The sequence below is a fragment of the Gymnoscopelus braueri genome (assembly GCF_963280865.1).
Source record: "Gymnoscopelus braueri genome assembly, chromosome: 13".
Taxonomy (NCBI): domain Eukaryota; kingdom Metazoa; phylum Chordata; class Actinopteri; order Myctophiformes; family Myctophidae; genus Gymnoscopelus; species Gymnoscopelus braueri.
This window is the reverse complement of record NC_137615.1, coordinates 36,665,711-36,691,303: the sequence shown is the minus strand read 5'-3', so window position 1 is coordinate 36,691,303 and position 25,593 is coordinate 36,665,711. Positions and strand designations below refer to the sequence as shown.

The 25,593-nt window shown below is 45.4% G+C and overlaps 1 protein-coding gene across 1 annotated transcript in view; it reads left to right on the top strand.

Moving 5' to 3' along the window:
- The window catches only part of smurf2 (SMAD specific E3 ubiquitin protein ligase 2), a 65,481-nt gene that overhangs the window by 28,786 nt on the left and 11,102 nt on the right, over positions 1 to 25,593 (top strand). The window contains exons 3-12 of the mRNA XM_080447889.1: positions 1,510 to 1,618; positions 7,211 to 7,344; positions 9,850 to 9,915; positions 10,644 to 10,728; positions 11,057 to 11,140; positions 12,372 to 12,586; positions 17,087 to 17,171; positions 18,355 to 18,513; positions 18,636 to 18,683; positions 24,507 to 24,708. Coding sequence (XP_080304015.1) covers positions 1,510 to 1,618; positions 7,211 to 7,344; positions 9,850 to 9,915; positions 10,644 to 10,728; positions 11,057 to 11,140; positions 12,372 to 12,586; positions 17,087 to 17,171; positions 18,355 to 18,513; positions 18,636 to 18,683; positions 24,507 to 24,708 — 1,187 coding nt within the window. The remainder of the gene's footprint in view (positions 1 to 1,509; positions 1,619 to 7,210; positions 7,345 to 9,849; positions 9,916 to 10,643; positions 10,729 to 11,056; positions 11,141 to 12,371; positions 12,587 to 17,086; positions 17,172 to 18,354; positions 18,514 to 18,635; positions 18,684 to 24,506; positions 24,709 to 25,593) is intronic.

Below are 25,593 nucleotides of genomic sequence, written 5' to 3'. Positions count from 1 at the left end.
ACATCGCCATGCAACACGTTGTGAGCTTGTTACAGAATATAGTGTCTGTGTGGTGACACATGGGGGGGGTCTCAGCTTATGCTTATGCTTCTACTATGTATAGCAGCACATAGTAGGCCTATTTGATACACTACATTGGGGAGTCATGTGTGCGAATCTCACTCTCTTATCAATATGACGTTTAAGAAGTTGAATATCACAAAGAAAACCATTCTCGGCACATTTAATATCGATATATATATACTGTATATAGTAACGGTTTAACACAGCGTTCTAGCGAGATGCAGCAGCATGGCCTGGCACACAGCCCATATGTCTTAAATGTGTAGCCAATTAGAAGACTTTTCCACTGTCGTTTAGCCTGAGCCAGCCAGTTCATTTTTAACCTGGGAGACTCACTTGGGGTTAGATGTCCACAGTGTTGTGTGTGTGTTTTGGTATGTTTTGGAGTGGCTGTCATGGTGAGTGTGTAAAGGTCCCCCCCCCACTCACTCAGGTGGTTTCTGTGGTGCCCATTCTTCCCATTCCAGCGTTCAGGAGCTGAGCAAATACTCAGGCAAAGAGTGGGTGCAGAGGAACTGCCATAGATACAGTATATAGAAGCAGCCGTCTGAGTTGTGTCTTTGTTTTGTGTGCACACAACGTGGCGTCTGTGTGTGTGAGTGCATGCATGATATCTGTTGATGGCGCTAGTATAAGTGCGCATGCCTCCAATCCAGGCGCAGTACTTGCAACCAGGTGAATGTCGCCCAGCAGGTCCTACCTGTCAGCAGGAAGCTTTTCCACCATAGGGCCGAGTGGGGGCCTGCTAGGGCCACCTTAACCACTTTAACCCTAGCATCCCTATTCTAGGACGAACATTTGGCATAAAATAGCAGATCTACAACTAAGCTCACAACGGTTCACATTACGATGCATTGTGAGCTTGTAGATCAGCTACTTTTGTCAAAGAGATTTGGTGTGTGAAGTGAAATACTAGCGGACCTAGTATACAGCCCTGGGGGACCCCGGTCAACTAAGTATAAAGAGTTTAAGTGGTTAAAACAATAATCCAGTCAGCTAAGTGTGGCCACTGGCAACAAGATGCTAAATACATTTTGAAATGTAAACGTTGCTTTAGACTAGGGTGGAAACTGACACCCAAGTACCGGGGAAGCCCTAGCTAGTCCTGTTTGGCCATGGTACTGAAAAGCACATTAAGTGTTTAAAGGCACCCAGGCATTAGAGACAGCGCAGCTCATCTCCACCTGTCACGCAGCAGCTCGGGTTCACACTGCTATCACATGTTGCCATTCATTCATGGCCTGTCACACACAGTCATTCATCAGTGTTCACGCAAAGCCCCGCATCTCATTGAGAGCCAGAGAAGTCTTTTGTTTGGCCGTCTCAGTAATGATAGATTGACCTGCCTCATTGTCTGAATTAGAGTTTTGTCCCCCCCCCCACCCCTCGTGTTGTGTGGTGGAGCCATGTGTTGTTTATGTTTTGTTGTGATTTCTTTCCCCGCAGGTCTCCCAGATCCCTTCGCTAAGGTGGTGGTGGACGGCTCAGGACAATGCCACTCTACAGACACTGTGAGGAACACACTTGACCCCAAGTGGAACCAACATTACGACCTGTAAGCACACACACACACACACACACACACACACACACACACACACACACACACACACACCTGCCACAACATCCTGACCTGTACCTCCCTCGCCGCCTCGCTCTCCAACATCTGCTCTGAAGGCGGAATGAGCACATTTGTCCTCCTTTTTTTTTTACAAGAATACCTTCCGCCTAACCAAAGACTTGAGCTCAGTGTTGCCGGCAGCCTGCATCCACTCATCTATCAGTGCAACCGCCTTGACTATTTTGAGCTCTTTATGATGTACTTTTCTTTATTTGACTTTGCTAAGAGAGCACACAGAGAAGTGTCTGCAGCCGGGGCCAAAAGGAACCCTTGTTTACACCAGGCCTCTCACTTACTTAGTGACCCAATAATTACATCATTCTATAGACCTAGCAATCACAGGCTAAAAAAAAATCTCCTTTGAGCAGCACTTAATGCATGTTGCATGGGGGGGGGGCAGGTCAGCACGATAGTATTTTCCCCCACGGACAGAAACACGTGCATGTCTTGTTGCCTTTCCCACAGACTGCTTGTCCTGTGAAAGTGACCTGGAAAAAAGGAGTGAAAGTGAGTGTGCACGAGTTGAAAAGCGAGAGTGAAAGTTTCCAGTATTTGCTCGGTGTTTATCCAGCCGTCACGCCCAGCCAACAGAAAGAGGAAGCACATGTCTCCGTTTGTTTGGTTGCTCAGGATACGGGACCCCCCTCTCCCTACATGGCTGTTTAATTAGCTGTTCATGTCACGTTTGACAGGAGAGAAACACACACACACACACACACACACACACACACACACACACACACACACACACAGACACACTCTTCCATACATCCACTGCCCCTCAGAGGCACAGTGTGGAGTGACCTCAGATTGATGGATAGGAGAACATGGACCTGTGGCCGTGTGGAGCTCTCCTCTCCAATCTCTCCCGAGAGCCAGTGAGCTGAGCGGACTGGAGTTTATGTGGAAACTGCAGGAGTGTTTTCTGTGCCAGTGATGAGTTAAACATCACTGTGTGTGTGTGTGTGTGTGTGTGTGTGTGCGTGTGCGTGTGCACTCTCTGGCCAGCGGAAGGACTCTCAGGTGGTGTATTGGAGAGGAGAGAAGTCTTAATTGACTGAGAGCAGCTCTTAGCTGGCTGGCGCACACTTATTAAAATAGTGACTGCAACACCTGGTGTTAACAATACAGCCAACTGCATTTAAAAGGCTGCTGGCAGTGACTCTTTGTTTCCATTTGTTGTGTGTGCTCATGTGAGGGTGGGGAGAGCCAGTATTTGTCTATGTGTGTGTTTGTGTTTGCAAGTGCACCATTGAAACATCAGAGTGTGGTCCAGGCACATCGTTTCAGTGGTCAGTTCAAGCCAGCAGACTGGCTTGTGAACTCTGACCTGTCAGCATTGTTGCAGGAAGTGGCAGACATGCCAAGGATAGCAGACAAAGTCTAGCTGGCAGCCTGCCTGGCTTCTCCTCCTGACGCTGCCTGTTCCAAGTATGTGAAGTACTGCAGGCCTTGGCTTTAACCATTTAAGCCCTATATACTTAATCGTACATCAAATTGCAATAAAAGCAGATCTTTAAGCTCAATGGGACATGGGAGCTTGTAAATGGGTCATTTTTTACACAATGTAAAAATAATTTGAAAATCTTTTAAAATGTTTTGAAGAAAATGAAAGATGTTCATCTGTGTGATGACATGCCCGAAATAGGGACACAGTGGACAGTGGTTCCGAATCTCCCATACATTCTCCATTTGTTTCATAGGGGGTGGCTTGGAAAATTGCTTTAATTAGCATTAAATAAAACACCTGTGATGAGAAGTCTGTTTGCTAATCTCAACCACGGGGTTATCAGATGTGATGTCTCTTGTAGGCTTAATCTTGCATTAAAGTAATACTAGGTAACGTTTTCAACAAAACTAAAGTTAAATTGTATATCTTTTGCGAGTGGCAAAAGTTTCACAACACCCACTCCGTGAATTTCACCCCCGGAAGCCTTTTATTTATATATTTTCTATTGAAAGTGGACTGGGGGGACTTTCCCGGGGAAATGACGTTCCTGGCCAACGTCATGACGTCGTGGCCGACGTCCCCAGGAACTACCGCAACGGTTTCCTGTTTGGCCAGGAACTACCGCGCTATAACAAAAAGGAACCTCACGCTGATGTTAAGATAATGTAGGATTGGAAGATCGAAAAAGAACAGAAAAAGAAAGCACAGCTCATGGTAACTAATGCTCCACTGGCTAAGAGAAACGATCCGTAGATAGTATAAAACAATTAAAAGATCGCTTTTTGAAACGCTTCCGGCTTCCGGTGAAAACGAATGGAATTCTGGGTAATCGAGGATTACGGAAATTGTATGCAGTGACGGTAGTGACCAGCAGAGGTTGCTAAAAATCGTTATTTGGGATTCTGCATTGTATAACTTTAAAGCAAAGATTGGGTTATTAAACAATGTTTTAGCTTCTGGTTTTGTTAGCCTAGCTTAGGTGGCTATAGGGTGAAGTAAGATTTTGTTATGTTATGTTATTGTGTTTTTTATTATTTTGTTGTTTTTATTGTTATTATCAGGAGAGACAATACATGTATGCATAATAGTGCTTCATATTCACCATACAGTCTTTCTGTACAATATTTCACATTGTCTCCCTATTGAGACAGCAGCAACAAAATAATAAGAAAAGTAAAGCGAAACAAAAGACTGACAGAAAATAAAATAAGAAATCAGAAGTAATCAAAGAGAAATATACAAACATGAAAGAACAGAAGAATGTACAATATGTATCCTCACACATACACTGTAACACAATATATATATATTTTGTTGTTGGTTTAATATGGGAACACGTTATAGGATTATGTTGTGGGCATTATGTGTAGTGTTGTATCATGGTGTTCATTTGGTCATTTAGGATGGTATATATGTTTATGTTATGTAACACCATGACTGTGATGTGTCTTCAATTTGATCAGTCCCTTTCCAACGTGATGTAAAATTCATTTCAATATGATTTTGCTGTAAATAAGGAGTAATTCCTTGAATATCCTTTGTCATGAACTGTTCTTCAGATGAACAGAATTCGGGTCATTACATTTGGTTATTGACTAGTTTCCGTTTTTGTTAAGCTAGTTTAGCATGACAACAAGACCGTTCAAATGCAAGCTGTAATGTGCTGTCTCTGGGTGAAACGCCTGTTTTTATGGAGTCCTGTTGGCTACTGTAACTGCCAATCAATATCCATGACGTCCCACCCCATTATACTGTTTTTACAGGAAACACGTGATATGTAGAAGCAAATATCATCATTTCTAGCATGTCACATGGGTCTTTAATAGCGCATTCCATCAGTTAAATACTGTAGCGTAGCCAGTTCCATCGGGTTCTGTGTATTGTGCAAATGCTATATCATGCTGTTGAAACAACACCTTTCTTTGGGTATAGGGTTGTGTTTGATGGCGGAACTGTTGCACTAGACTACACTAATACTTAATTTGAGGATTATCACTGAAATGTGTCAGGTAGATAATGATTGAAAGCGAGGTTCTATGAATTCCGGATGACCGCCAGAGGCAGTGTTTTCAACACCTGGATATCCAGGTGTTGAAAACACTGCCTCTGGCGGTCAGAAGGAATGAAATACAGAAGGAATGAAAACTGGAACAAAACCATTAGCAGCCTTCAGAGTGGTGGAACTCGGTGCATTTTCTGTCATTTTAACCACGTGCTGCACGCTGTGGCCTTGAGAGGAAATATGAGATTGACGGGGACAATGGTGTCTCTTACCGGTATTCTCCGGTTTTACATTTTTAGTGCTTAGGTGCCAAAACCGGGATTCTCCGTGAAATCAATCTTTTTGTTTTTTTTAGTTTAGGGGGGGCTAGCGCAGCTCTGGAATCACCCACGGTGACTCTGAGAAGGAAGGGACAGATGGATCACTGTGCCAAAAAACCTGGCTCCCGTCCGCTCCCATTCTATCTCCTTGCAAAAAAACTCCATATTTCCTTAACTTTTTACAGTGGGGAAAACGAGTAATTTTCGATCCGCGATCACTCCGCCATGGTGACTCGCGTGAGAGATGTTATTGTTCCAGTCGTTAGCCAGGACCATCTGCCATCGTGCACGCATATATTGTTTACAATCGGGTGCTCGTCGTGGGGTCTACAGCTGTAAACAGCGTAGCGTTACAAACGGTGAGATCTCTGGCACTCAACGTCACTTTTTTAATAAAACTCTGGCACCGAATGTGTTAACACAAATGTGATCTACAAATACAATAGGCTTCATTTCAAAAGTCCAGGCGAGTGTTTTTAATCTGCTGCCTTGCACCCTCAACCCCCCGCCACCCCAACCCTTTCTTTTTTCCGTACACATTCCCCGCTGCTCAGCATGTGTGTGATTATTGCCTTTGAGTGTCATTAGAGAAATCTCAGGCAGACTAATGAATTATATTACACAGAGAGAGCATTCCAGATCACCTGGGTTTGATTGCACCGCTTCCCCTCACGTCTGTCCAGCTCATACACCCCCCCCCCCCCACCACCCAGACAGGCATTTGGCATTGACTCAAACTGTCCAGACGCCTTACTCACACCCCATTGTTTCACATCCCTGTCGATTGCAGCGTGATAATTACAGTTGGGATGTGGTCCGCGTGCTCCATGGATGATTAGTTTTACACCGAAGGAGGGGAAACCCACCCAACCACGACGCGCTTCTTCATGGAAGAAAGGAAAGAGAGAGAAATGAGCAAAAGAGAGGAGGGGAAAGACAATTTACTGTAGGAGACAGACCGAGTCAGACGGGGGATAATGTAATGGCTCGGTCGTTAACGTTCGTCTCCTGTCTGTCAGGCTCATCTAGACGTCTCCCCACCAAATCCCTCATCCAGTGACAATGTTTGCACACACGCAATATAACCTGATTGTTGCAGTTAACTCTTATTACGAGAGTAACTTGATTAAGCTGTCTCCACACACAGCAGAAAGAGAAATGTCTGCCTGGATGTTCCCGTTTTCGTCCATACTACGGTTATTGATCGAGCACATCGGTCAGTCTCCTCGTCTGCGCTACAAGTGGCGCCAGTAATTCCCCTACTGTGCTAAGTGCGGTCACATTGTACCCATAGCATTTCTGTCTGTTATTTGAGTGACAAAACTTTCCCACAGTTTATCCAATACTGCAATTACACTAATGAAGATGAAGATGGGAGAGTTGCAAACAAAGCCACAAACATACTGTGTGTAAATGGTAAATGTTTCTTGACTTTCTGTCCCAAAATGTGGACTGGCTTGCTCAGGCGGGGATGTCTTTGGGTCAGATGTCGTCTATAATAAGTTGACCTTTTTTCCACATTATTCTCGTTATGCCATTCTAGGAATAATACATGTTGAGTTTTGGTTATTAGTTTTAATTTACTGGACAGTAGAGAAAAGTGTGCCCACATTTCTCTTTCAGTTTTTTTTTTAAAGCGGTTTGTCACTCGTCTCATTCTGATCTTCATTGTTGTCACCAGAAATTGTGTCAATAATACCATTACATTGATAGTGTCCACTCTCCATCCTCTCTTGCTCTCTCTCGCCCCTCAGGTATATCGGTAAATCGGACTCCATCACCATCAGCGTGTGGAACCACAAGAAGATCCACAAAAAGCAAGGGGCAGGCTTCCTGGGCTGTGTCCGCCTCCTGTCCAACGCCATCAACCGCCTCAAAGACACAGGCTGTAAGGATCCCCATGATTGACCTGTCTGTCTTTCTGGTAGTGTGTGCGCGCACAGTAAAATCCTCAGTGTTAATTAAACTCCAAAGAGTGTACAACTCTTGTACAACTTTTGTACACTCTGATTTTAATTTAACACAAGTATTTTACAGTGTATGCAATTTGTGTTGATGTGAATTTTACAACCCATGGTTTGCCACTGGCTCGATAAAACCTCTGTTACACTGGACTGTTCCAGCCCCAGGTGGACTTATTTGGAAGACATTTCAGACATAAGCTCTACCTTTTTTATGCCTCTGCTGGTGCACAGCCGGTGACCAGAAGCATCATGTTTACATACGTACCGGTATGTGTACATACAGTACATATGTCCCAACCTTGTGAACTCGATAGCTCAGGATCGCCTTGAGGAAATTTCATGGCATTTGGCACAAACGTTCACTTGGACTCAAGGATGAACTGATTAGAATTAGGTGGTCAAATGTCAACTCAAGGGCACTGTGACCTCACAAAACACATTCATTAAATTCCATTAAAGTCTTCACTACATAACTATGAGTGTGGACAGACATGGATGTAAACTGCAACTATTGGCAGGCATACAACCGCGATGCTGTATTTTCAGAGAACGTTCCGGTGTGTCACTTGGCTGAGAGGTGAGAGATTTGAACTACCGCTATGCTAATTTCTCTGTCCGGTAGCTTTCGTGAGAAGAATTGGCTGCAGTACAGATGCAGAATGAAGCATGGAGACCTTATACAGTAGTTATCAACAATAATCTTTAAGCTTTTATCTTCAATCCCCTTCTTCTCCCAGCTGCTAGGCTTTTAGTGTGAGGAAAGTCCTACTTGGCCCAGTGAGACAAGCCAGATGCTAATAACGCAGCTTCCCTGTCAGGGCTAAGTGACGGAGGGTGTCTTCCTCCCTAGGCCTGACGGAGTGCAGACCAGGGTGCGAGAGGGTTCACTCACAGACACTCGCACACGCACGCACACACGCAAGAACAGGACGAAACAATCACTGTCACCCTGCGATTGCCATTAAAAGACGCTAATGGGTTCAAATGAGTTGTTAGCTAAGGTATGACATATCCTATCATAGAGAGTGGCCTGTAGTAGTGACTCGTACCTGCCGCCTCACATTCGAGCCAAAAGGAAGAGAATCCCACTGCCTTTTTCCTAGAAGCCGCTGACACTGTTGTTTTCCTGGAGCGGCACAGGAAACCTGAACCCCACTCCACAGCTGTGAGCGGTTTTCTGCTGCATTTCCTTACCCCCCCTGTCTTTCCGCATAGACTGGCAGCACACACACACACACACACACACACACACACACACACACACACACACTCTGCAGTGACTAAGCTCTGCCTATCTCCGTCTGTCGATCTAGACAACCGGCCATTTCACCCAGACATGCATAATTGTATGGCTATTTGAGTGTAAGCACAGATCGGTCTTGTGTTGTGGTCTCTCTCTCTCACTATGGTTTTGTCATTCTTTTTCTTTTCTTTAGCATCTTTGCCAGCTTTTTCCGTCTGCCATCCACAGGCATTGGCCACGATTTGGCATTTGTGTGTATGTATAACTGCATGTATTCAGACATACGTATGTGCAGGTATTCTTTTATAAGCTTGTGTATTGTTATTTTTTCTGTCCATCTGTGTGTGCTTTGCGTTTTTTCCGCGGGCCACTGACCCCGGGCCAGTCTCGTCACAAAACGGTTTCGAGTGTTGTCTTTTTTTCCCCGCTGCCTGTTTAGTCTAGACTGACATCCTGAGCGGATCTGCGCGACAGTCAGACAACAGAGCACAGAACAGATAGTGGCATTTCTCATGTCTGCAGGCAACTTGGTATTCCTGACATATTTTTGCCCCCCCACCCCCCCATCTGTCCCAATCCTCCTCCACAATTCTCTCTCTTTCTTAACTTTTCTCATTCCCAGACTCTGTTGAGAAGACAAAGACTTTCCAGAGTTTGGCAGAGGGGTTCGCGTCCGTGCTCAGACAGAGTGGAATAGTGCTGGCTTTGTACTGACATTTGTCAAATGTTTGACCTCTGACCACTGCTCCCTCTATACCGATCGGCTCAATGAGCTTTCTTTTATTGTGCTTTTTCTTTTTTAACTTCTATGGCCCTGTGGCTGCCTCCTCGCAGAGCCAGAACATCTGTTCTGGTACATCATATATACAGGTCCAGTCGTGGTCTAGAGAGGGAGAGAGAGGAATCGTCTGGCTGATGTAAATGATACAGAGCGATGGGACTTGTCCATAGGGGGGAGAAAAAGAAAAACCCCTCCCAGCACGTGCTGGTTTACATGTGTCTCTCTCAGACACTGATCGATCCAGCTTTCTCTGTCTCTCTCTATCTCTCTCTGCCCTTTCATCTATTGATTTGCCATTCTCTTTCTCTCTCTCTCCCTCTTGACTTCCTTACTTTGCTTCGCTGCTCTCTACGATCACCTCTCTCCTCTTCATCTCTCTCTCTCCCCCCTTTCTTCCTTCGACAGACCAGAGACTGGACTTGAACAAGCTGAGCCCCAGTGACAGTGACACAGTGCGAGGCCAGATAGTTGGTGAGTACAGAGGATGGTTGAAGGGGTTTAATTACTATGTTCTCACTCATTGACTAACGACCCCAAATGGAACTGTGACTAATTATTACCTTTATTTTCGGCATGCAGCACTATGGTACAACGAAAAATAAATTAGGCTTTATACTAGCCACGTTAATACTGACATCCCTGTTTTGGCATGTCATTACATGCAAAAGTTGTAATTCCATAAAAATATATAATGTTTTTTAGCAGGTCTACAAGCTCAGATCGCATTCCCAATGCAACACGTTGGGGGCTTGTAGATTTTTTAAATGGGGCTTCACACAAGCCACACAAATGTTGATACAAATGTTCCCTGGCTACATAACATCACCCAGGAGCCCAGCAACAGTTGGCCAGAAATGTAGCATTGTTTTACATTATGGCCATAGTGTATCACAGTTGTAAAGTAAAATACAATGACTTCAGGAAGAGTAGAATTCAGCTATACCAGACACGCTCCTCAGAAGGAGATTGGCCCCCACAAGGCACCCCACTGACAGCTTCTAGGCCCCGTTCCTGCGATTCATAAAGCTTTATTGCTCTGCACTGTCCTGCCCCATATGATATCTGTGCCCTGTGAGTGTATTGTGCTGTCTAGTAATGTGTGTGTGTGTGTGTGTGTGTGTGTGTGTGTGGGTGTGGGGGGGGGGGGTGTGTGTGTGTGTGTACGTGTGTGTACATCTGTCCACCATGTGTGGATCTAGTGAGCCTGCAGTCCAGGGATCGGATTGGCACAGGCGGACCAGTGGTGGATTGCAGCCGGCTGTTTGACAACGATCTGCCAGACGGGTGAGTTGGATAACCCCCCCCCCCCAACACACACACACACACACAAAACAATGTGCACTGCCCTCCTAGTGCAGAGATAGGCTAAATACATTCTGGAATATATTTGCAATGTGATCAGGCAGAATTCCGCCAACGGAGGTTCTGTTCTGCAGCTGTGTTAAAACCATGTCTCACTGCTCTCTGTGTGTGTGTGTGTGTGTGTGTGTGTGTGTGTGTGTGTGTGTGTGTGTGTGTGTGTGTGTGTGTGTGTGTGTGTGTGTGTGTGTGTGTGTGTGTGGGGGTGTGTCTGTGTGTGTCTGTGTGTGTGTGTCTGTTTTCTGCTGCCAAGGTGGGAAGAGAGGACGACGGCGTCCGGACGAATCCAGTACTTGAACCACATCACACGCACCACACAGTGGGAAAGACCTACCAGGTGAGTGCACATCACATGCACCACGCAGTGGGAGAGGCTTTACAGCCAGTGTTGTGAAGCTGAGACGTGTTCTTGTCGCCTCACTTTGGCACTATGTTGGATAATCTAGCATTATACGTTAGCTAAACTATCATGAAGATGAACTTCACAATACAAGGTGATGTCATAATGCTCTGTCCATTCAGGGTGGGAGTGGGTTGCACCAACTTAGGTGCCCAAAAAAAGAAACACGAGTTCCCTTTACTCTCCGGACTGGAGTCACAGGGCTGGTAAGAGAGGCGACAGTGATGAGGAGGAGGGGGCAGAGAGGAAGAGAGTTTGGCCGCAGCCTTTCTCTTCCCCTCTCTTTCTGTCGCTTGCTCTCTCACTGCTTTCCCTACTGTCCTTATCAGCTGTCTTCCTATTATTATGGTAGTCTCATTCCAGCACATCATCACACAGCTGTGTGTGCGTGCGTCAAATGTTACAGCAAATACACTAGCTGTTGTTCATGAGGTCAGCAGACAAGTGGCTGTTTTGGAACTGGTGTGTCTGTGTACCTTTGACTATAGTCTGAAGGAGCGGTTTAAATGTTTAACTCTCACAAATGATATCACACAGCTTGGATATAAACATAGTCAAATTGTGTTTATATTTGTCAGCCTAGGTCCACAGATTGTTGGTGTGGGGTCTCTCGTCTCTGGGTGGCAGGAATTAACATAAAGGTGGCATTAATGCTAACTTGAAAGTGCAAGGTGTGCTGTTCTGTATCGGAGAAGGCATTGCTATTTGTATACTGTTGGTCTCATAGAAATAGAAAGGTATAGAAGGGACATTTCCATGGGCGGGTTAACGATAACATTAAATAGCTGTACTGTTATTTAAGTTTACCCAGGCTATCTAATAGCTATCATTAAATGACAAGATTTGTTGGCTATAGGATTGAATATGATCTAGATTTTAGAACAGTCTGCGCTATCAGATCGCCCAGCAAAATAGGTTCTGTCAACACAGAATTAGGGCACTGAGCTCTTTGTACTATTTTATGGATGGACCAATGTCAAATTCATGCATAATTGATACATGAGCCAGCAAATCATACAGAGTCAGTCCACAGTGTATTATGTTCAAGGATGAATGTGTGCTATGTGTTATCTTCTATCCTTCCTTCCTTCCTGTCCTCCTTTGCTCTCTTTCTTTCTTTCTTTCTCACACTCTCTCTCTCTCTCTCTCTCTCTCTGTGTATGTCTAGGCCGGCGTCGGAGTACTCCAGCCCCGGCCGCCCCCTGAGCTGCATTGTGGACGAGAACACGCCCATCAGCACGAACGGGGCCACGCCCCCGCCCATTAGCGTCGTGCCGTCCAGTGACCAGCGTGCCCAGGAGAGACGCGTGCGCTCTCAAAGGCACCGCAACTACATGAGCAGAACGCACCTGCACACACCCCCCGACCTGCCGGAGGGTTACGGTGAGTTGCAGTGTGTCGGACACATAATGTGGATAAGCACCTCAATGCATGCAGTTCCTGTTAACACATTGATTGCCAGAGTTATTTCAGATTTTTTGCATTTTATTGCCAGAGATTTTTCATTGAAAAAAAAAAAAGTACTCAGGAGCTGAGATACAAATTGTTTAAGTTTTAAGTTAACAAGGAAGTGGATAGGAGTCTAGATCTTCAACAAATCATATCTCCTTGGTCTTTGGGTCAAAAAAAAAAAAAAAAAAAACGAGATCTTGGCAATCAAGTGATGGATTTTAAAAACGAGTAAAAACGAGTTAACTCGTTCTTGGCAATCAATGTGTTAATACACGTCATATTAATGTCTCTCATTTTGTCAGTCTGTGCTAGCTGTCCACTGATAAACAACACATAATATGCTTTTATTTAGTATTTTAGAACAAAATAAAAGTATATCTCTGCTGTCCAGCAGAAACGGCAAACTCCAAAATGTTCAATTTTCAGGAAATGAAAAAAAGTGGAGTTAGGAGGTTTTGTTCATTATTGATAAGAACAGCTGAATGGACCTCCAAGCTCACAATGAGATTGGAGGTCAAAAGGGGGTGGAGCCTGGAAGTTTGAGGATCCAATGGAGTTAGCTGGTTTTGTCAGAAGCGCTTTTTAATGCTTTTCATTGGTTCAATTTTTTTTTTTACCAACACACAGACGTAAAGGGTGTAAAAATGCAAAAGCGTCAAAATGGAGTTAACTGGTTTCTGCCGGACAGCAACGATATGAAATATTGCAGTATTGAAAGGGACAAAAATGTTTAATGAATAACAAAAGTACGAGTGGTAAGTTTACTGCAACTGACACGCTCCACTTCAGGAACACCGCCAACAACGTGCTGACAGCTAAATGCAAAACATGCTGAGCCCACAACATCAGAGCGCTGTGTGTGTGTCTGTGCTGCCTGTGTCATGATTCTTAGGACCCCCATCCCAGCTCAACAGCGGACTGAGTCACCCAGTTAATCGGTGTCCTGTTTAGACTGACTTAGTTGAATTGATCTAGCAGTTAAAGGCTGGCCATTCACTCCACCCCTTCCCCTCCACATGTCTCCCTCTCTCTGCACACATTCAAGCAGTCAGACATATTCATGTAAACACACACACACACACACACACACACACACACACACACACACACACACACACACACACACACACACACACAGCCTATATCCGTCACACAGCCTGAGGGGAGTTAACACTGGAAATCTTGTTGCGGCTTTTGGAGCCTCGTTTGGAGGACACTATCACAGTCTGTCTGATTAGGAGGCTCCTTGTGGTTTCTCTCTCACTGGCAGCTCCACTCTTTCTCTCTCTCTCACTCTCTCTCTATCAATATTTATTGCTGTTTCTTTCTTTTTTCGATCACAAAATATATATTGTAATATTATTGATATCGGTTTATCTCTCCATTTGGTTATCCAATTCATACCTGATGGGGGTGCCCCAAATACTGTGTATTTTCCCAAAATATCCCCCCCCCCCATTAAAGTTTTTGGGAACCCTGACACCAAGCACGTGCACACATAGACCTGACAACCAGTGCCAGAGCATTTTTGCTGGATTACATCATATCTTTCATAAATCTCACAGAACTGAACTGCAGTCACTCTCTGGTGTAATCTACATGAAACGAAGGCATCGCACTCTACAAACTAGTGATATATACTGATATGTATTACGTATACGTGAAAACGGCATGCACTCGCAGAAATAACGGCACCTAACCCCATATTTTATTCTGATCTCCTGCACATCTCCAAATTTCACGATACAGTAGTATATGATATCTGGTTATGTCCCAGTTCTGTTATTCTGTCTGTGTTTTCTGCTAAATCATCACATTTTTAGACCCTTTGTTCAATGTAAAAGCATAAAGGTCAAAGTGCAATTGTGGTTTTAGTTTTGCTCATCAGTCAAGATGAAGACTACCAGCAATAACCTAAAGCCCTTTTCACTTATGAATTCTGGAAAATGTCTGGGGAATCAGGCCGGGACATTGTCCAGTGTTAGCCTTTCACACATGTAGCACGCAACAGGAGAATGTCTGTTTCACATACTGTATAACTGAAAATACTCTGTTTGATAAGGCGAGGGGCGATGTCTGGGTAGACGCATGCGTTAGCTACTCCCACTTAACAGCGTGAAGGAGATGCGAGGATCAAATACGATCTTTTTCAAATTAATTTCCTTCCACGGAACATGACAGATTGCTCATGCAAATTCACCGGATAATCACTGCGTCCATTCACACATTGAGCTGTTCAATCAGACATTACCTCGACTTAACTCAATGGAGCTGGAAGCATAAAGTCTGTTGCATATCAGGTCCTAGTGAGTCGGACATTTGCGTTCATACATACAGCCCAACCGTTTAAAGTCTGGAAAATGTCCATATTAAAGTGCATGTGTGAAAGGCATTTAAGTAAAGGTTTAGTGTAAAAGCATTTATCCTCCTTTGGTTTTGCCACGACATGTGGAATTTACCATGATGTCATTGCTGGTTTTGTAACATATGTTAGGAGAACATGATTTTGGGTCTCACACCCCAGGTTCTCACACACCTCCTCTGAACAGAGCTTAAGAGTGTCCCAGACACTCTTACATTCATAGAATGTATTTAGTAAAATGTTACGAGGATATTATAGTGTCCCCCTGAACATTTCATATGCACGCTGATTAGTGTACCAAAACCCTTTTATTACACTATGTACACTTTTCTTTATTCTTCTTTTCCTTTCTTCCTAGTACAAATTGATACTCCAATCAGAATCAACAATTCACAAATTCCTTATTTTGAAAAGAAACAAGTGTTGATTGCATTAATATTTAGGTAGACGGAAACGCTTAACAAAATGCTGTTGAGAACAGTTTAAATATCATTATTACCTGAGTTTAAAAGTAGTCAGAGGTGTTTCTTAGTCTGACTTCATCTCTGACGAAATGCAAACAAGATGCACCCCTTCCACCCATTCTAATCATTTAAGGGTTTGGGGACTTCAGCCGAGATATTGTGCCTCGCATACGTATGCATGCATTGTTTGCAATGTCGCATGTATTTTTGTCTCCGGAGGCACAAATGGTCTCATAGAGTCATGGATGTGACAACGCCCGTCAAACAGGATTTTGATTCTCCATAGCATTTTCCTGTAATTGCCTTCACAAATTTGTGGGCATGGCCTATTTAAAAAAAAACATGCCGTATGTCATGAATTCGACATCCAATCATGCCCAAATTGGAATTGCATGTTGAGGGGCCTCTATACAGTGCACCTCCAAAACCCCTTTCACTTCCGCCCATAGTGGGCACCACAAACACACAGTCTGTCGTGCAAACTCAGTTTCCATCCGCAGCTTCCTCGTGTCCTGACGGCTGCACCCCACCACGACTGACACAGGCCTGGGTTGGCAACCGGCCTGGTGGAGATCTGTGCTCCCAAGAGCAAAATGTTCTAGTTTATTTTTCCTTCTCTTTTTTTTAAAGCAATGATAGCATTGATGATGACATTGTGCGAACCTTTGTGTGATACCGGTATGCCTTGGCTTAAAATAAGGCACATCAGCCAGCTCTACGGTATCTCCAGATCATCGAGTACAGTACATGGAGGCACCGAATACATGGAGTGAGTCATGCACTAGTCTGCTGTGGTGGAAGGGGGCTCATGTACTAGAGCCCAACTGATATATCAGTCTAGCTCATATATCAGCCACTTTAAACCTCTGGCTTCTCTATTTTGGGCATGTCATTATAGACGAGAATTTTCGGAAGTTTTTGGATTGGGCTTAAATGGTTAAATAAAAATAGTTCAGTTTGTTTTTATATTTTATCTATGGGAAAAAAATATATTTTTTTATAATTGTTTTTTATAAAATGTTTTTCAGATTGATTAGAAAAAACATTGGTTTTAGGTTTTAGGTGGTTTAGGCTCTTCACAATCAGGAACGGCATCAGACCCAATAATCTGGTCATCGGTTATGTACACGCACGCTAAAACCGGGCAGTAATGTCCACAGAGATGCCAGAGAGAAGAGAGCTCCCTGGCGGGCTGCTCTGTGGAAATATCCATGTCAACCCCTATGATGAATGAGCTCCCCCCATCTCTCCTTCTCAGTCTTCCCATCCACCTTCATCCTTCATCCCTCTTTCCTCCAACCCCACCAATCCATCTGGGAGTCTGGGACCTCCGCTGACAGAACGGTCTGCTTTTATCTCCACCCATGTGTGATCTCTATCTCTCTCTATTACGCACGCAGATGCCACACAAGCTCTGGCCCGACACACACACATACAGTATAAATCAAACCTCATTTCATTTTCCGACGTTGTCGACACAACGTCTTGTGCGCTCCACGTGGGGGTGCGGAGGAGATTTACGCCGCCCAAAATCGCTCTGTTGTGTAACCGTGTGCCTGAATCCTTCCACAGGTTTTAATATCCTTTTGTCTTCACCCCCTACAGAGCAGAGGACTACGCAGCAAGGACAGGTGTACTTTCTCCACACCCAGACGGGCGTTAGTACATGGCACGACCCCAGAGTACCTAGGTATGTCTGTGTATGGCTGCCACCCACAACACTGTATGCATTTCCCCATATTATTCACACTTTTTCGTTATTTTTTAGTTTAGCTTTAAACATATTCCTGTTAATGGTCATTTTCACCTGGAATTTCCCCAGAAAAGTTTGTTTAATGACAAGATATTTAACAGCATCATTCTGACCATGATCTACAGAAGATACAGTCTGGTGCCATGCATGTGTATATCCCCCTCACATCTCTGGTTACTGAAGTCGCCTGGTCCTCTAGTACACTGGTTCTCAACCTGGGGTCCAGGGACAATTTCTTTTTTTAATTAAAAAGGTTGAGAACCAGTCAGTGCTTTAGTATCCCCTAGGAAAGCAGAAGCTGATTACTGGCTTGTGCAACGCTACGAGTTATCTCTCTTGCTAGAGGTCTCTCTGTGCTTAAGAGACCTCTAGACTCTGGTCTCACCACAGGATGCAAGTACAAAAGAACAGGCCTTCCACTCTGTCATACTGGAGACTCAAGGGCCCGGCTCACTCAGGCATGTGAGCGCTATTGACTACCAAACTCCCAGAGGGACATAATGCACATGCACGTTCACACATGCACACAGACACAGCAGTGTGCTGCAAACTAGATCAATAAAACATGAGCGATATCATAATACCTGGGCCAGTCCACCCTCACTCTGTGTCAATATGCAGCGTGATGGATGGTATTTTTATTGCCATGAATACTAGCCACATTGGTCAGGCCACACCTCACTGGGCAGACGGCTCCAGATGAGACTGAGCCGCCAAAGTTCTGAATACTCTGGAGGCTCCTCTGCTCTGCTTTGGCTCTGAACCGGCAGAAGCCGATAAGTGAGCGCCAGCGTAGCGGCGCTACTCCGCTGCAGTGTTCTGAACCTTTTCGGCTCTGTGAACCACTGCCGGAAAAAAGGGCTCCTTGGCAGCGGTAAATAACTCTGATGGGAGGAAAGAAGGGAAAAATAGCATAAAAGTGATTTCTCAGACATGTCAGAAAATCCTCACTCTCCGCCTGAGTCTCCTCTCTCGGCCCTGAGTCACTGCTCTGAATAGTTTTTTATTATAAAGATAGACAGAGAGAAAGAGAAAAATTCTGTCTCTCTTTCTGTTCTGAGTGCCACTATACTGTATCTGACCTGTGTATGTGTGTGTGTGTGTGTGTCACGTCTTTCAGAGATCTCAGCAACGTGAACTGTGAGGAGCTTGGTCCGCTGCCCCCTGGCTGGGAAATCAGAAATACCGCCACTGGCCGGGTCTATTTCGTGGATCACAACAACCGAACCACGCAGTTCACGGACCCGCGGCTCTCCGCCAACCTGCATCTAGTCCTCAAGTGAGTCCGTCTATTGGTTTCCTTCTTTTTTTCTCTTTAACTGAACTAATTGGTGACAAATAGAAATGACACTGAAAGTGTCTGTTATGTGTGTGTTTTCTTTTTTTTTAATGTATCTGCAGTCCAAGCCCCAACGGTTCTCGTGGTGGTGTAGAAAGTCAGAATGTCAGGTAAGGCACAACCACACACACACACACACACACACACACACACACACACACACACACACACACACACACACACACACACACACACACACACACACACACACAAGGAAACATAAACAGACCTTCCCCCTCCAGGGAATGTTTTACAGCAGTGATTTCAAGGACCCCCAGTTTGATATACATCAGGCCATGGATGATACGTTCTTTTTTTCTGGGACCCCAATCTACACTATAAAATCCACAGTGTTCTTTTAAATCTGAGGATCAAGGGTCCATTTGGTTCCTAACTATCAGTTATTTAGTTGGGGACCCCTGGAACTCCCCCCCCCCCCCCCCCCCCCCCCCCCCACTCAGACCCGGACTCCTTGCGGGTCTGAGGACCCCACCGTTGAGTCTTTTACAGCAGGATCCTACGCCAAGGTGTGTTCACCACCTGTGGAGGTTCAACAATCAGAGCTGCATTTCTGCTGAGCAGACACACACACACACACACACACACACACACACACACACACACACACACACACACACACACACACACACACACACACACATTCCCATGCACTCCCCCACAGTTTTCCCTCCACACATGCACACACATTGAAGTTTAAATTCCACAGCCCTGCCTGCAGAGGTTTTGATGGTGAAGGAGTTTTAGCACACAATCCGTCACAAAGCAGGCTTTGGCTGCACATCAGATAGCGGCCTGGAAACCAAGGCTGCCGTGTCTGCGGCCAGGATTTGCTCAGTAAATGAATGAATCGTGTTTGTCTGTGTGTGTTTACGGGTGTTCACATGTGCATGTACTGTGCACGTGTGTGTATACCCACACAAGTCTGTCGGACTTGCCTCTGCACTTTGTGGTGGCTGCCTGTTTATTTTTTTTGCTTGCGCCCCTGTGTGTGTGTGTGTGTGTGTGCATTCTTTGAAAGATTTTCACCTCATGCAGCTGTTCAAATACAGTCATGGCGATGGCCACAGAGGGTCCCGGGCCTCTGTGGAAGGTGGGAGCAGCGTTGTGGGTGCTTCGACGGGCCTCCTTCACCGCCTGACCTCATTCCTCCTCCGCGTGCGGGGAGAGGCGGAGTGCTTCGACGGACGGATGGAGAGAGAGATCGGGTTTCTTTTTTTTCCCCCTGTCCTGACAGATCAAAGAACGTGTTTGAGTACTTTGTACTCATTTTTTTTCTTCTCATCCGTGGTCCTCTGAAAATCTTATAAAAACCCAGCCTGGCACGCCACGTACGTTTTTGTAATGCAGGAATTTTTCTTTTTCGTTTTAAGCCCAATAACGTCCAGATGTGCGAAAATCTCGCACGTAGCGTTTTTCCTGTTCTATAAATACACAGGTTGGATAATTATTACACATCAAAGCCAGGAAGGGAGTGGGGTTTTGGTTATTGATTACTTTATTTCAGAGGAATGATCATATCTGAGTCAGAGAAAGGATGGCGTCTCAGCGGCAAAAGCAAGTCTATACCCATTAGAGTGATGTACAATCCGACCACATACTTTCCTTGCGTATGTGCTCTGAAGTGAGAAACCCCTGACTTTGACATGGATGGAAGAGATCTGTAAAGGTGTGTATGTGTGTGTTAATCTAACACACCTCACAGAGTGTTTGATAGGGGTTTCATTTCGTGCTACTGATAATTCCACTGGTTAGTCCAGGGCTCAGATTCCTTTGCTCAAGTTGAGCAAACTAACTTTCTCCAGTCCTGACATGCAAGTGACCAGGTTTTAAAACCAATCACTGCCACGAGCCCCAGTGATCCATTCTTAAGCCTCTCCCCTTGCATTTGAAAGGCCATTTTCCATTCTCTGAATGAAATGTTGAAACTTGAAACTCCAAGCTGACCAGCGAGCGGCTCCAGTATGAAGCCGCTGGACCATGACTGGAACTGGGACCAGCTTCGGAGCGACGTTCCCGCTCGCGACAAAAACCTCTGGAAAAGAGATCAGTCGCCATGGCTTTCCGTCAAGACATCTGCCTTTTATCAAGGGCAGGGATTTCAGAAGTTTTCACCCCTCACACGGCCGTCATCCCACAAAAATGTTTGATATATATATGTCCGTCAATCTCATGGTTTATTGGCCCCTCTTTATTCGCTAAAGACATTGGATCGGCCAGCCAGAGCACGGTTTTGGTTAGACTCCCCGTGTGGTGTTGCAATATCTTCTGATGAATCCCCCCCCCACCAGTGCAGCTGGTCATGGTCACTGTACAATAGGTAACTGAATCCTTGTCTGTTTTTAAGAGCTGGCTGACCGTCTGTACTCTCGCACGGGAAGTTGCTGTTTCATTTCCACAGAGGATGGCTGTTTTCTTGCATTTAAGCAATGTTGAATTTTATTAGCGAGGATGGTTTGGTAACACTTTATTTACAACAGCCATATCCCAGTGTTATTAGTCTGTGTGTCACATCAACCTATAGCAAAGCATCCTAAGCACGCAATTGTTATGCACTTCCTACCCAAACAGATGACACATCGGAGGCAGAGTTGCATGAAGTGATTATAGTGTACATGAAATGGTTTTCCATGGGTTAGTAAACTGATTTAATATACAGGAGTTACACTGCTGTAGGGCTGGTAAATTAATATTCGAATATCGAATATTCCTTGAATATTGAACTTTTTTTTTTACATTCGAATATAATAATTAATATTCGAATGGCTTCCAATTAGTGTACAAAATATATTTTTTATCGGACCAGAGCAGCGCTTTACTGGTCTTTTTTAGACCAATATTCAAATATTATTTCTGAGGAATGTTAACAGCCCTACACTGCTGTAGAATAAAGTGTTTGTCAAAAGTGATTATTGTATTATTATATTATAATACACGTATCTCTGCAAAGACATAAAACCACAACACTGCGCTCACCAGGGGAATGACTTGGAAAGGGAAGAGAGAGTGAGGGTGTGCGTGCGTGCGTGCGTGCGTGCGTGCGTGCGTGCGTGCGTGCGTGCGTGCGTGCGTGCGTGCGTGCGTGCGTGCGTGCGTGCGTGCGTGCGTGCGTGCGTGCGTGCGTGCGTGCGTGCGTGCGTGCGTGCGTGCGTGTGTGTGCGTGCGTGTATGTGGGCGAGCGAGACAGAGAGGACAGTGCAGGAATGTTTGATTTATGGGTGAAAGTGCATGGAGAGTAATCTCCATGCCTCACCTCTCCCTTCTCCTTCCTTCCCTTCCGCCCTCCGAGCTGTCCTCTGTGTTTGGGTGCTGTCGGGAGGCAGTCCTTCCTGCCTAACCCCCATCTACATATCTTTCCCTCCCTCTGAGTCTAGTCTGCAGGAAATAAAGGGATTGGAGGGCCGGAGTGGCCTGTGGGGGCCCTGTGTCTTTCTGGGATAGGAGGAAGTGGATTAATCTGACGAGAGTGGGCACCTAGAAGAGCCGCCACTTTTGTTGAGAATAAGCTGTCATGGCACGTCGTGGCTGAGAAATAATTCGAGCCATTTGGTGAATACCATAGGAGCAAATTTTACTCTGGTTAATGTGGGAGTTAATTGGCCTGCTTCAGACATGAAAAAGCCATTTGCCTCGTTGAGAATTTAGCGGCTTGATCAAGTTGATATCCGCTGCATGTTTTTAGGGGATTTATAAATCTGGCACGTGGAGACATGTACTTTCACCATGCGAATCCTTCTTAACACTTAGCTTATGCTCATGCTCAAACCCACATGTATGCTCAACAAGAAATAACTGTATTTACCCTGACGCTGATGAAGACCAGAGCAGGTCGCAACATGTAGGTCTTTTTTCATTTTTTCTAGACATGTAAAATAAAGGGCTTTTAACTTTTTTTTCCCTCTACAAAACTACACTATGCCTTGGATTTATTGAAGGAGACTTGCTGTTTATACTCTCACTTCATGGTATAATACCTTATTCCAATCAGCAATTATTCCTTCCATATGTCTTATCTAAATGAACTTTATTGTTGAACTTGAACTCAGGTGGTGGTGTTCTTGTGCTATGGTTGTATTGGTTTGTGAGCTGTATTTCACGGATTCACTGTGTGTTGTGTGACTGCTATCTCCGTTGCTGTCTCTGTTATTGTTGGTGTGAGGGAGCTGTGAATAAGCATTTCATTGTTTCTTGAGAGTCCAGAGTTCAGAGTTTCTTGTCACCGGTCTTTTTTTCCCCTCCATGATAAATGAACCTGAACAACATATGAGCAGTGCACACAGATGCACTGAGTGTGTGTGTGCTCCCAGCAACCTCAGTGTGTCCCACCATCGAGTGGTTTGGTGTTTATAGCCAAGCTCAGAACCGAGTGTGCCTGCAATGCCCCAATGAAGTGCAAAAGGCCAACGTGCAAATGGTGCTAGCTTCATAAAGGGCCTTTTGATTCTTGTGTGTGTGTGTGTTGCGTGCCCCGCTCCCCACCGTACTGTGCCAGCCTCTTCCAACCAGCCCCCCCACCCTCCCATCCCCTCGGTTCAGAAGTTCAGTTTTTCGTCCAGGGGTCTGGGCCAGAGTGGAACTTGTGGCCAAAATGCAAACCTCAGATAATATCCACCGCCTCTTTGATAACTGCGGTTAACTGAGGCTTCTCTGTCCGCCCATCGCAGAGGTGGTCCTTGTAGGATTGACAGAGGCACAAACAATAAATCACAAGCTCCTGAAGATCCATCCCGCTTCTTCATCGTAAACAAACCGGTTTCTTGGTTATACTTTTTGTTCCTGGTTTTATTTTTAAATTTTCAAGATTTTAACAGACGTGAGTTCACGAGCAGGGCTCGAACCCACAATGTTAGTGATGAGGCATTTGGCCAAGAACCCTCGTATCCAGTAGAACGGCTTTGCTCTGCCTTTCTGTAACAGCATAGGACCCTGGCCTGCGAAGCCTCTCTTCTCAAACCCAAACATCCAATTCTGAACAACGGCCTCAGTGACCCTCGGGTTGCCTCAAGTATACAGTACATGATGAGTCAATGGCAACAGAGAATCTATTTGCAGAACTTTTCTTGTCTCTGCCTCAGTCCCACGCACGCACGCACACATACACACACGCCTCCGTTGAGACTGGGAGCCCTGTTTTAGCTGAGCTGTCTGTCTGCGCTAGACTGCCTTGGAGGCCCTGTGCCCAGCCAGGGGTGAGCAGGGCTGGCATGGCACTCACCTACTTGTGAATCTGGCCCCCAGGTTGGTCCCTGTGGCCAGAGGGGGCATGTTAGTGTGTGTGTTAAGGAGGGTGGGGGTAGTAGAGGACATACGCATTTGTTTGTAGAGTCTGTCGGGGCATAGAAGAAGGTTTGACTGCAGGGCCATCATTCTGTTTACAGACAGCATGGCTCCATGGACCTGTCACTCCAGCCCCTCGTCTACTTGATCCCCCCTGCTGTGTGCGCATGTGTCTTTGTGTTTGTGTGCGTTTAATGCTGTGTATTTAATATGTATGCTTGTGTATTTCATATTTGAGTGTGTTTGTGTACAGTGCATTAGCCTGTGTCTGTGTGTGTGTGTGTGTGTGTGTGTGTGTGTGTGTGTGGTTCCTCCGGCGAGACTCCCACCTCCACCTGTGTGTGTCTCTGTGAGGCCAAGGCAGCTGTTTGATTTGATGTGTTTCCCAGATGACCTCAGTGTGTTTACCCGGCATTCTCCACAGTCAGCAGAGAGCACAGACAGAGCTACAGGCCTCACTTTCAGTTTGTTGGCTCGTGGTGTGTTGTTTTACCCGGTGTGCTTGCTTGCTTATTTTTGTGTGTTATGAGTTGGCTGTTTGTCTTTGTTGTTAATTTTTTTCTCTTTCTCTTCTCCTCTTCTCTCTTTTTCCATGTCCATTTCTCCCATTTCTACCCCCCCTTTGCCCTTCTCCACAGCCGTCAGAACCAGTCGAAGGACCAGGCCCAGCAGGTTCTGGTGTCTCCCAGTCAGCTGCCTGAGGAGGCAGAGTGCCTCACGGTGCCCAAGTACAAGAGAGACCTGGTACAGAAGCTCAAGATCCTCCGTCAGGAGTTATCCCAGCAGCAGCCCCAGGCCGGCCATTGCCGTATTGAGGTGTCCCGCGAGGAGATATTTGAGGTGAGGGAAGGAAGGGGGTGAGTGACAGGCTACATGTACCATTTTGACATGTAACCTGTTTGGAAGGAGTTTTAGAAAAATTGATTGGCCAAAATGTGAATGAAAATGTTTCTCTTGCACGCGCGTGCGCACACACACAGCAAAGTCATACACTGCTCAGTCACTTCAAATCTGTTGAATCTTAGACTTGCCCGCATATTGCCAGCGAAGAATAAGGAATGCATGTCTCTCAAACATTCTGTCCTCTCTCGCAGTTCAAGAGTAAGTTTTCACATCCATTAGATACTCCCATAAAGGTCATTGCCTGTGGCAGATTAGCTGTTAGCTATTACACACACACACACACACACACACACACACACACACACACACACACACACACACACACACACACACACACACACACACACACACACACACACACCATTATCTATGATGTGTGATGGTAGTCTGTTCAAAATCGAAAGCAGACCCCCTTGTTTGAAATGCGGATTTTCTCAAGTGCATTTTCTCAGCGGGGGAGTTCTCGGAGTCTAGGAGGTGCCGGGCCTTCATCGCCGCAACAACACCTGCAAACAGACTACATGACCCCTCGTAAAATATGTGATGGAATGTGCTGGAAACAGCCGTGTCTGTTAATCTGAGGGAAGACATTTTTGTTGGCTGATCTCAACACAAAGCAGTGGGGCGGGGGGCCCGAACCAGAGGTAGGGCCATGGCAAGGGGCTAGACATAACTTCATAGCTTCACCAGACCGACCCAGGCATTAAATTATGACTGAATGGGGCAAGTGTTGGCCGGCAAGCTGTCAAAGCTGTCTTCTTGTGTACTTTTCTGCTGCGATAAGGCACTCTTATTTCTTCTCCCTCTCAGCGTATCTGGAGG